Genomic DNA, 13,068 nt, shown 5'->3' on the forward strand with positions numbered 1-13,068 from the left:
GCTATCATTTTAGCATTGGGCTTATAACCGCAATAGAAAAAACAACCATTTGTTGATCTTCAACTGCACAACACTGTGTGCTATTGTGTCTTACTCTCTGTGAATTGTTTTGCTTTTCTCTTGATCTGTCATTATTCATTTGTACAGACTGCAACCTCACTCTGCTCTCAAATTCTTATCTAAGCCCCATGGCTCATGGAGGGGTGTCTGTCATTTACTTTTTTAATATAAAATTACCTACTGTCTGTGATTAGTGGCATTAAACCAGCATAGTGTTTGTCATAATTCTCCTGCTACTGCTAATGTTAGGGGTTTCAGGTAAATGAAAGGCCACACAGCTATATTTGGGCTCTATTCTGCTGGCTGAAATATGCCGGGGGAGAATATGCCTCATGTGCCATGGGCCTAACACCTTTATTTTATAAAAGTCTGTGGAATATGCTGTGTCTGTATTAATGAACGCAACTATAGAAATCTCCATAAACTGGAAGCCTTCTGCAGCTTTGGTGACTACATACATATCTTAAAAGGAACATTAAGGGTCAAAACCTTTAATTATGCACCAAAACCTTAAAAATATATATTTTTGGAATAGCCTTCATTGGTTTATTTATATATTATCCTCCAAAATAATCTTAGTTTAGTGATTTGTCTGACGTACCTGGAATTTCCTATCCAGGAGCTTTGATGATCAGACTGACAGTGCCACCATCCTGTCAGCACATGGTGATAGAAGTTAATACATTACAATACATTTCTACTGCTCACTCTGCTCTTAGCAGCCCTTGCCTTAAAGGGGAAGGAAACCTAGTCGGCGCAAACCCCCCACCCCCCCTCCCGTTTGCTGTCCACCCTCCCTCCTCCCCCCTGGCCTACCCGTCCCGCTGGGCAAATGCCCCTAACTTGTTACTTACCCTTCTGCGCAGGTCCAGTCCAGAGAGTTCACCGACGACATCTTCTTCCACGCGATCTTCTTCCTGCTTTGAATGGCGCATGCGCAGTAGGAGCATTTTGCCGGTACGATCTACTGCGCATGCACGTGACTTTTGGCGCATGCGCAGTAGATCCGTACCGGTGAAATGCTCCTACTGCGCATGCGCCAAAACGCCGTTCACAGCAGGAAGAAGATTGCGTGGAAGAAGATGTCGTCTGTGAACTCCCTGGACTGGACCTGCGCAGAAGGGTAAGTAACAAGTTAGGGGCATTTGCCCAGCGGGACGGGTAGGCCAGGGGGGAGGAGGGAGGGTGGACAACAAACGGGAGGGGGGGTGGGGGGGTTTGCGCCGACTAGGTTTCCGTCCCCTTTAAGGCTAACATTACATAATGAATTTCTTTGCCCGCTTAAATTATCTCTGCTGGTGGCAAAATGGCCACTAGCAGACTGCCTTTGACTTTAATGGGACATGCCTCTCACCTTCTGTTCAGGGGAATTATGGCCTAAGAATACTCAGTTGTGCATTTATGATCCGAAATCTGTCAGTATGCACAGTGACAGGTTATTACTATTAAAATCATGGGCAGTTTGAATAGGTAATATTGGGCATTTTTCGACTGTCAGAGAAAATGCATAGTTTGCCCTTATCCTTAGAGCTTCTTCCCTGATTCATCATTATTTCTGCAAAGATTAACTAACATATCCCAGCCACCTGCCCCACCTAAACCTCTGATCACTCTCTGAACGACTTGTTGGTGCTGCTGGTAATACAGACATTTACTCCCAGGGTAAGATTTTCCCATGCACCTTGCAAGCTGCCTACTTCATTAGCTCTTTCTATAGGATCATATGGTGGCATCTGCTAAACATGACTGCAACTGAATTACGAAAAGCCATCTCCCATAAACTCCATTATAATACATGAATCCAAATTTAAAAAATGATTTCCTTTTTCTCTGTAGTAATAAAACAGTAGCTTGTACTGATCCAAACTAAGATATAATTAATCCTTATTGGAAACAAAACCAGCCTATTGGGTTCATTTAACGTTTACATGATTTTCTAGTTTGTTTAAGGTATGAAGATCCAAATTATGGAAAGATCCATTATCCGGAAAACAGCAGGTCCTGAGCATTCTGGATAACAAGTCCCATACCTGTATCTTGAAAAGTCTCCTTTTCTCTTGTACAAAGTAACACTTCTATCATGGCTGAGATTATAGCTGAGATTATTGCTGTATAATAGACGGGGTGGCAGCAGCCCACAAGGGTGGAATCAGAAAGGCCACCTTAGGGTGGTAAGGACCCCCAAAATACCCCTGATAATAGAGCATTATGGCTTAGGTGCTATAAGATCAATAATAAAAAAAGTTATTCTCCACTACTGAGAATATGATATATATTGTAGCATGACACCATACCACACCTACACAATGCTTCATGGACTTGGGTAACCTTATCCTTCCTCACCTGGTAAGGAAATAAAAAGCAGCCTGGGGCCCTCAAAGTTTGCATATCCCTATTGGATATACTGAAAATACTTAACAAACAGACATCATATACAGTGCATTTATAATTTGAGGTGCAATACTCTCTAACCCCTTGCTCCACACCAGAATATGCTGCAAAGACAGCTCTGCACCAGTTACTAGCCACAAAGGATATTTCACGAACCGAGCGGAAAATAACAAATACAATAACATTTTAATAGTAATGTTTTCAAAAACGTACTAAAAACCACAAGAGTGAAAATCTTTAGAAATACCACACAGAACAGGATTATTTTATCGACCACAGATACATTAAAACTGCAGATTGCAGGTGTTAGGGGGAATACATTTTGTAGCTAACTAACTACTGTAGAGCAGAGATTTTTAGATGGCTTGGCTACATTTGGTCAGATACTTTTTGGTCATCTATCTATTTATCATCTATCTGTCTATTTATCAATCAATCATCTATCTATCTATCTATCTATCTATCTATCTATCTATCTATCTATCTATGTTCATCTATAAATCATCTATCTATCTTCTATTTATCAATCAATCAATCAATCAATCAATCAATAATTCATTTATAAATCATTGATGTATCAGTTATCAATGTGACTTGGCTACATTTGGTCAGATACTTTTTGGTCATCTATCTATTTATCATCTATCTGTCTATTTATCAATCAATCATCTATCTATCTATCTATCCATCCATCTATCCATCTATCTATCATCTATCTATCTATCAATCATATATTATATATTTATCAATCAATCAATTATCTATCTATCTATCTATCTATCTATCTATCTATCTATCTATCTATCTATCTATCTATCTACCATCTGTTCATCTATAAATCATCTTTCTATCTTCTATTTATCAATCAATAATTAATTTATAAATCATTGATGTATCAGTCATCAATGTGGCTTGGCTACACTTGGTCAGATACTTTTTGGTCATCTATCTATTTATCATCTATCTGTCTATTTATCAATCAATCAACTATCTATCTATCTCTCTCTCTCTCTCTCTCTATTTAATCAATTGTCTATATCTTATATCGCCTATGTGATCTAGCTTGCAGAGCTGTAGGGCAGTGATGGGAATGTCCAAGAAACCCATTAGTATCTCCTCCAGAATGAGTGCTGATGCACCTGAAAAATATGCAAAACAATTGGCACAACCAAAGAAATGCAGAGCCAATGACTTTGAATCACACGGGTGCCACCTAACCTTCTAGCATTCCACACAAAACACTTGTATACAAAAAATACACAAATCTTCAGACATGTCATATCTGTATGAGCCAATTACTAATCAGCCATGCAGCATGTGGGTTTTATGTGTCTGGTTCTAAAAGAAATGTACCATAACAGTTGGTAATAATCTAGAAACTGGTTTTAAATAGGAGGCTATCATCTGGGTCTTTAGAGGGTTTAGAACGGCGGCTGTAAATCTTGGGGAGGAAAGTGGCTTAAGCTAGTGTCTAGTTATGTTTTTATAGTAGTGCTGCTGGCTTTCAAGGTTATATTCCTAGCAATATGAGATATTCTAGTACAAGAGGTGAACAAGAGGAGCTTTGACTGATAAATATCTACCTTGTGAGAGGAAAAAATAAAGGCTGTAAACATCTACTCTGGAATGACAAAATTCCAAAAACTGACTCTATTCAGAAAAACTTACCTTATGAATACTGTAACTATAACAATGTTATGTATGATGTAATATTTTTATGGCTGCAGTGTTAGTTGTCACAACTATTCAATTGTTAGTGTTATGTTTACAGACCCATTATACAATATCCCAAATGTTTTTGTTAGATGGACACCATATTTATGCCTACTAAACGAATCCCAAGGACATCTGTTCCTTCCTCTTTAAGTATCAAATCAAAGAGTGAACTCTTATGGCTTCTTATTGAGATATGCAATTAAGGAACATCTAGACCTTTGTGCTACAGTGTGGTAAGGGGATACCTGGGCTGTCTTTGTCTCACTGGTATCTAGTCTAGTCTGGTCTCACTGGTATCTAGTCTATTCTGGTCTCACTGGTATCTAGTCTAGTCTGGTCTCATTGGTATCTAGGCTAGTCTGGTCTCACTGGTATCTAGTCTAGTCTGGTCTCACTGGTATCTAGTCTAGTCTGGTCTTACGGGTATCTAGTCTAGTCTGGTCTCATTGGTATCTAGTCTAGTCTGGTCTCACTGGTATCTAGTCTAGTCTGGTCTCACTGGTATATAGTCTAGTCTGGTCTCACTGGTATCTAGTCTAGTCTGGTCTCACTGGTATCTAGTCTAGTCTGGTCTCACTGGTATCTAGTCTATTCTGGTCTCACTGGTATCTAGTCTAGTCTGGTCTCACTGTTATCTAGTCTATTCTGGTCTCACTGGTATCTAGTCTAGTCTGGTCTCACTGGTATATAGTCTAGTCTGGTCTCACTGGTATCTAGTCTAGTCTGGTCTCACTGGTATATAGTCTAGTCTGGTCTCACTGGTATCTAGTCTATTCTGGTCTCACTGGTATATAGTCTAGTCTGGTCTCTAGTCTAGTCTGGTCTCACTGGTATATAGTCTAGTCTGGTCTCACTGGTATCTAGACACACTGTTGGTTTCCCCATTGGTCGTTGCCAAGAACGTGAGAGCTGCCCAGTGAAATACTGGGGCCTTTTCTTGGGTAATGTGGCTTATACAGTACATCTCTATTAGGGTTGGTTTTGACATTTCTAGGCAAAAAGTCACTAAAAAGGTAGGACCCACATACTCTCTAAGTGAACTAAGGTGAGCACAGACTAGATAGGGATAGTTGTCAGAATCCCTTGAATGTTCAAAATTTGATTAGGTGTCTCTCCTAGCTCAATGAATGATCACAGATAGGATACATTTTGGTGTATAAGCCAGTCAACCCTAGTTTCAAATATGTCTAGGGCAGTGATCCCCAAGCAGTGGCTTGTGAGCAACATGTTGCTCACCAACCCCTTGGCTGTTGCTCCCAGTGGCCTCTAAACAAGTGCTGATTTTTGAATTCCTGGCTTAGAGGCAGGTTTTGGTGTACTGCCAAACAGAAAGTCCAGTCGGCTGACAGTCCAAATAGGGGCTACCATTGCTTGTGTTGCTCTCCAACTCTTTTTTTAATTGATTGTAGCTCAAACAATCTTCAACCCAAATCTCACCCTAAATGACATGACTTTTAAGATGGGCTTTAAGATGCACTGTATCTAGGAGAGCAAAACTCACTGAGACGGACACCCGTACAACTGCTCTAGGGAACCAATGAGTTAAATAGAAAGGGGAGTGAAATCTAGGCATAGTGTTCAACACAGATAACTAGACAAAGGTGAGAATAACTGATATTTTTTAATGAAATAAAAATAGAACTATAAGCTCAAATATTATTGAATACATTTACAAAAGGTGGTGCAGCAGAAAACAGTAGGTTAAGAAAATACCTGTATGTAGTGCATTGTCTTCACAAAAAGTTTGAAATGAAAAAAATACAGGATATGTTAGCTCTGCAAACGTAGTAATCATTTATGGAAACACAACATGATGAGAAATGTAATAAATGCAATAAGTGTTAACAACAAAAAGGGACAATAGGCGCTAGAATGGAGAAAACTGATGAGCTGTAACAAGTGCAAAACTGCAGTGTGCACGTAGAGTCCGGACCAGCACATTAAGCACCCTTGGGCCGACTTAATAGGATTTCCATAAAAATGGAAATTTTTTCATTTTAAAATAGAATTGACTCCTGCAAAGGAGCTGTCATATCCCTCAAGGGTTAATGTATGTTTTAGGAATGATGCAATGTGAATCAAAAGTGTTGTATTTGTTAGTTTCATAAGAAACCAGATACTGTGACTCTTGCTGTCTTGTGTCACTTGCTGTAGTTAAATTGCAGGATGTCTCAATTCCAGATTTTATTTTGTTTCTTTATCCATTTCCACCTTTGTGCCTTCTTCTGGATATTCATCTTTAAAGCTTTGTTTCTGAAAAGTCAAATTATGAATGATTAACAGGGTTTAACAAAGGCCAGAATACTCCGGCACACCCACAGAAACTCTTCCCCCACCACAGAAAATTGCCCTGTAGGAAACAACCCGGGCCCCATTCCCGGGACACTATGAGCCTTCTTACATAGGACCTTTGTGTATAGAAGTCTACATCAACCACCTTATGTACAGCAACCCTGTGCACCCTATGCACAGCAACCCCATGGACCATATGTACAGCAACCTTGTGCGCCCTATTGTATGTACAGCAACCTGTGCACCCTATGTGCAGAAACCCGTGCACCCTAGGGCCCACGATCGGATCAGCCTGATATTGCCCATCGCAAGGTGGGCATATCGTGGAGAGATCCGCTCGTTTGGCGACATCGCCAAACAAGCGGATCTCTCCATGTATGACCAGCTTAAGAACAGCACTCAATAGTAAAAGCCAAGTACCACTGAGACTGATTCAGTTAAATAAAATAGGATACGTAGCCTGCCAGAAAGTAGTTCCATCCCAAAGTGCAGGCACAAGTCACATGACTGGGGGCAGCTGGGAAACTGACAATATGTCTAGCCCAATATCAGACTTCAACATTGAATATAAAAAAACTGTTTTCTCTTTTGAGAAATGGATTTCAGTGCAGAATTCTGCTGGAGCAGCACTATTAACTGATGTGTTTTGGAAAAAACATGTTTTCCCATGACAGTATCCCTTTAATGAATGTATGGATGGCTATGGTTGTGCAGTCTTAAAGAGACGTACCGTCTCTAGAGTGACCCTAACCTAAGCCACTGCCCCTTTTACATATAGTCTTGCCCTGCAGAAGAATAATTAAGGGGCATGGTACATAGAGTTGCATAAATGTTAAAAATAACTTAGTAGAAACCAATAACTTTTTGTCCGACTGGCTGCTAATGGAGCAATCAATGGCATGTATGTACAACATTCTGACCAGACTTACTTTAGTTCTTCAATGTGGCTTTGAACCCACGTTTCCTTGGGGTCTGCACACAGCCTGGACTTGATAGACACTTTGCGATTTTCAGGTGACTTGTACACAACTTCAAACCTGAAGGAGCAGAAATAGAAACAAGTCAGCCCTGTGATGTTCCCCAGCTGCTGCTTTCCTTCATACAAAAAAACCCTGTGTGTTCTTGTTCAGTGATTCATTTATTCAGAAATGCATGACATGTTTCGGACCGGGTGGTCCTTCCTCAGGTGCTTATACATATACTGTGGGTAACCAAATCCCTATTAAAACCAGGATAAATGAATCACTGAACAAGAAATTGGTTCTCCAGAGTCATATGTAAGATTTGTGAAAGTTTGAAGGTCTGGCGGTGCCTTACTCTGAGGGTGAACCACACATTACTGAATAACGAAAGGATTACCTGCCGGCTAGGATGTAAATCGTCGGCACTCGGATCGCTTAGTTTTCCGAAGTCGCCTGAAGTTTCCTTGTGAAGCAACTTCGGGCGACTTTGGAAAGTGAAGCGCACCAATTGCTTTCCCGCCAGCGACTTACATTCTAGCCGGTGGGAGGAGATTTGTCGATGGGCGACTAATCTCCCCGAATCTGAGCGTGTGTCTCTGCCCTTGAAGGTAAACTCCTTGAAAACAACATTTTACAAGGGATTTTTATCTATACTTCTTCCTTTGTATCCTGCATATTTACTTAAAGTCAACGTAACAATTTTCGGCCCGAGCGCTGTTTACTGAATGGCTACGTGAGTGGGAGCAGTTCAACAACGCAAATGAATACAAAGTGCATTTGTGTTTCCTTTGCAACATGAACCTTATTACAGGTTGAAATAAAGAATACAAGTGTTTACAGTGAGATCACAGCCATTCCCTTACATGTCACTGTTTCTGGTTGATCTCATTAGAAGTGCTAAATGCACAAATACAATTGCATTTAAGTAATAAATAGCCTGTGCAAAAAAAAAAAACTCAGTGCACAAACAGAGCTGGGATAGTGGAACAGCAACAAGGGTAAATACCATGTGCTTATGGGTTGTTAACCTTTAAGATGGTTGCTAGGGTAATTTGGAACCTAGCAACCAGATGGCTGAAATTACAAACTGTGGAGCTGCTGAATAAAAAGCTAAATAACTCAAAAACCACAAATAAAAAAAAATGAAAACCAATTGTAAATTTTCACAGAATATCACTCTCTATATCTATATCATACTAACAGTTAACTTAAACGTGAATAACCCCTTTAAGCAATCTTATGATGCATTACAGAATGGTACACTTCTCTCCTAATTTTGCTCATTTATGCATGTAAAGTTGCATAGAAAGCAATAAAGGCTGCAGCATGCACCAGCATTTTATTCTGCTTTGTGGCTCAATGATATGACATAGGTGAGATACGAGTACTTACACAATTGCATCAAGGTCGCAGACCTCACTTGATTTTTGGATGTAAAATCCCTTGATAATTTTCTGGGGGATCTTTTTGTGTCTGTAGGAAGTACAGCAATCATAGTCCCCGGAGGCTGGAATTAGAGGTGCAGCAGAAATGATTAGAATAGACATACGTACAAATGTGTGTATACCATACCAAATAAAATTTAGGAATTTGACAGTTGGCAAACACTAACACATACTAACACTTTCTTCCTACACAGAACATTTGACAGATGGGGGCATATTAATCAAGGGTCGAGTTTCGAATTAAAAAAAACTTTGAAATTCTAATTCAAAACGACCAACCAGAATTATGTCGAAGTTTTTTTTGGGTCAAGTAGGTCCGTTTTTGATCGATTAGGTCCGTATTCTGCCAAATTCGAATAGTTTGAATCGAATTAATAACGCAATCGATCGAATTCGATTCAAAGTTTTTCCCAAAAAAAACTTTGATTTTTCATAGTCCACCAATTGACTCCAAATGGGTTCTAGGAGGTCCCCCATAGGCTAAAACAGCAGATGGTGAATGGTCCAAGTTGGATCTTTAAAGAGACAATACATGATAAATTTCGATATTCGAATTTTTGAATTTTTTTCAAATTGAATTTGGACTATTGCCTAGTCGAAGTACACAAAAAATAGCTTGAAATTCGAATTTTTTTTCATTTGAAAATTCACCCCGACCTTTGATAAATCTGCCTGTGATAGTTCCAGAAATTGTTTCATGTTGAGGCTATATTCTTCATCTGATATTTGATTTATAACATACACTACAGCCATTTATATTTCACTGCCATTTATTACTGTGTCTAGCACGATTATGACACATAACCCTCCCCCCCCATGCTGCATTATAGATTATTCATTAGTTCGGCTTTATTCTGGCTGGTTGCACACAAGTCATTGCAGCATGGGTCTAAAATAATTGCTAATTGCCCAGAAATTATGTTGATTAAATATGGATCTGGTTTTAAAAGGATGAGATGTCACTGAACTGAAGTCGACACATCATCTACCTTAAATACATCCTCTTGCCTGCCTGACCTACTAAAAAGCGGGACTCGCTGGACTATAAATATACAATACTGTTTAATGGCAAATATTTCAAAGCAACGTTCATCCCATGCCTTGTGGGGGACTTCACAATAGTGAACCCCAAAATTAAAATGATCATTGAATACAACAATACATTTACCCTCGAAAATCACTAACAATACACAAATGCCAAAATCAGTTTCATATTACACATTACTCTTTTTTATTCTAATTATCTGTTATCCAGAAATCCATTATTCAAAATGCTCAGAATTATGGGAAGGCTGTCTCCCATACACTCCATTTGATCTAAATAATTCCCTGTAATAATAAAATATTACCTTGTACTTGATCTATAATCCAAAGATCCAAAAGATTTAATTGATCTTTATTGGAGGAAAAGAATTTTAATTAAGTTTAAATGTTTTTTTAAGTAGACTTATAGGGGCAAATTGACTAAAGAGCGAAGTGACTAAGGCAGGCGAAAATTGTAGGTGTAATTTTGCTAGTAAAGGAGATAGACTCTAGCGATACTTCACTCCCTAACACCTGGTGAATTTGCGCTCTGGCGAAGGGACGTAACTGCGCAAATACACTAAGATGCAGATTTTACTGAACGTTACCTCTTGCGCCAGACTTGCCTTCACCACCTCAAACCAGGCGAAGTGCAATAGAGTAGATAGGAGTTCTTCAAAAAATAGTTGAAAATTTTTCTAAGTCTCAAAAAACGCTGGCGTCTTTTGCTTTTTACAGGGTGATAGGCTGCAAAAGATCGTACATTTTTTTTGGGGTAACTGGCTTCCCCCCTACATTTCCTAACATATGGCACAAACTATACACTGGGCTCATGTGTCAACTTTATTTTATATTATTAAGGTTTCCCGGGCTTGTGTAATGTATTTGCTGCAACATATACGTCCATTGTAGTTTAACTTCCTGCCGTATGCAAATTAGCCAACGCTAGTGCAACTTCGCTTTGCTTGCCGCAGTAATGCTAGAGCAACTTCGCCAGCATTCCGTGCCCTGGACGCAACTTCTGATTTTAGTGAATTAGCGTTATCGTGGCGAATCTACACCTTGCGAAGTGTTGCGATGTGAGCGAAACCATCGCTGGCGCATTTTCGGAGGTCAGTAAATTTGCCCCATAGTAGGGAGATCCAAATTACAGAAAGATCCCTTATCCAGAAAACCCTGGGCCCCAAGCATTCTGCATAACAGATCCCATTCCTATATTATTGCACCAAGAAATCCGGTAGCACTGCATAATATGAAACACTGATAACAATACACAGAGAGTAGGTACAGTGCAATACAGTGCTGGAATCTCATTTAAAGACTTAATATTAATGTACTATACTTTATGTCGTTTTATAAATCTCTTTATCAGGTTCTGTTAATGTTCGTATTGTCCTGCCATTCTTCACAGCACTCTTACAAAATAAGCTATATAGAGTAGATATACACATAGAGACTTACCTTGAGAAATAGAAATGGCAAATACAAGCCCAATGAGCAGGAGCAGATTCCAACTAAGAGCCATTGTACTGTTTAGACCGGCTACTTGGTTTGCTGGAGTTTACAGCCTTCATGTGCCAATATATATACATATTTAAACAGGAAATGTCTGCTCGACAATAAATACAATGGCGAAGCTAATGATTAAAAAAAATGGGTTTTTCCAGGAGTGGCTAAACCTGTATTTTTTTCCCCGTCACTATGGAAGGACGATTGTCCTAGAATCTCATTGGCTTGTCTAGTGGAATTTCCACATGTGATGTATTTTTGGAGGCATGTGTACTATATGTGTGTAATGATTTCATACCTTTGCCACGACATATTAGCTTCATTATGTTCAACAGTTACATCACAGCGAGGGAATGGAATAAATATCAGAGTAAATGATTAATCCAAGTCTACACTGACAAACTGTTTATTATACACGTTAATCATGTGAACTTTGGTTGGAAGTAGATTTGCTGGTAACAAATAGGCACATTTAAAAGCCTGGGAAAAATTAAATGCCTCATCTATGATGTAATACAGCACAGAAATGTATTTGCAGTGGAAAGGCAAAGCTTTATGGAATTTACACAAGGGCATTTATACAGGATTCTGACTGCTGCTTCTAGGCATAGGCACCATTGCATATAAAATGTAAAGTTTATGGATCAGCAGCCACAGCAATGAGCCACTTTAGGGGGGGGGGATTATTTACAAAAACGTGACTTTTTATCACTTTATTAAAAAAAAATGCGACCAAACCCCCAAACCCGAATCCCCTTAATTTACCATAAATTATTCTTGGAAAAATCTGTACGACAAAAAGTCGAGACAAAATCGTGCAACGATGCGCATCGTCCAGCTTTTTCAATTTGACACTTGAATTGTGCGTCTTTTTCTAAGAACTTGAATTTGTCCAGTTTTCCAGCGAAAATCAGTCAAACACCCCAACAGACCTGAAAATCGGGAAGGCAAAAAACATCTTCAGATGGTTTAAAGAGATCTCTGCCATTGATTTTTACATAAGTTTGACAGGTTTAAGCTGGAGTGTTTTTTTATTCAGATTTTTTGCTGCTTTGGTGCATAATAAAGCTCAAAAATTTGTTTTTTTTCACTAAAAAAGAAACCTGGACTTTTAATAAACAAATCAGTGTTAGGAGAAACAAGCATATTTATATACTGTGCTGGATACAAGAATGGGGAAACCCATTATCCATAAAGCTCTGAATTATGGGAAGGCCATCTCCCGCAAAGTTCATTTTAAGCAAAAAAATTAACATTTTAAAAAATTGTTTCTCTTTCTCTGTAATAATAAAATAGTACCCAGGATATAATTAATCCTTATTGGTGACGCAACCAGCCTATTGGGTTAAATTAATGTATACATTATTTTTGTTTTAGGACACTTAGGGGGCTATTTACTAAACTCTGAATGCAAAAATCACGAAAAATTTGTGATTTTTTTTTATAAAATCTGACTTTTAAAAAATCACGAATTTTTCGTAATTTATTAAACCCTGAGGATGGAAAACTCAGAATCTTAAAATCTGGCATCTCAGACCTGTCAAGGTTGCATATAAGTCAATGGGAGAAGTCCCAATGATTTTTTGATATGCGCTGGGTTTCGTGCAATACCCCAAAGTTTTTGGAGTTTTTTGGTGAAAATTCCGTGAAAAAATTGTGAAATTCATGAA

The 13,068-nt window shown here is 38.9% G+C and overlaps 1 protein-coding gene across 1 annotated transcript; it reads right to left on the reverse strand.

The window, feature by feature from the left end:
* Positions 1-6,193: 6,193 nt before the first annotated feature.
* LOC108718219 (C-C motif chemokine 20) lies at positions 6,194-11,485 on the reverse strand. The gene is made up of 4 exons (XM_018265905.2): positions 11,351-11,485; positions 8,814-8,928; positions 7,389-7,496; positions 6,194-6,420 (listed from the first exon to the last, which is right to left on the reverse strand). The coding sequence occupies exons 1-4, from the start codon at positions 11,412-11,414 to the stop codon at positions 6,339-6,341; spliced, it is 369 nt and encodes a 122-aa protein (XP_018121394.1). The 5' UTR covers positions 11,415-11,485; the 3' UTR covers positions 6,194-6,338.
* Between the last annotated feature and the right edge of the window lie 1,583 nt (positions 11,486-13,068).

The sequence above is a fragment of the Xenopus laevis genome, chromosome 5S (assembly GCF_017654675.1).
Source record: "Xenopus laevis strain J_2021 chromosome 5S, Xenopus_laevis_v10.1, whole genome shotgun sequence".
In the NCBI taxonomy this organism is placed as follows: domain Eukaryota; kingdom Metazoa; phylum Chordata; class Amphibia; order Anura; family Pipidae; genus Xenopus; species Xenopus laevis.

Bases quoted from the DNA above. Each gene is read 5' to 3' on its own strand.
- LOC108718219 (XM_018265905.2), bottom strand. From the start codon at position 11,414: ATGGCTCTTAGTTGGAATCTGCTCCTGCTCATTGGGCTTGTATTTGCC. The intron at 8,929-11,350 runs GTAAGTCTCTAT...CTCTAATTCCAG, and splicing joins TGCCATTTCTATTTCTCAAG to CCTCCGGGGACTATGATTGC. The intron at 6,421-7,388 runs GTAAGTCTGGTC...TTGACTTTTCAG, and splicing joins AGCCACATTGAAGAACTAAA to AAACAAAGCTTTAAAGATGA.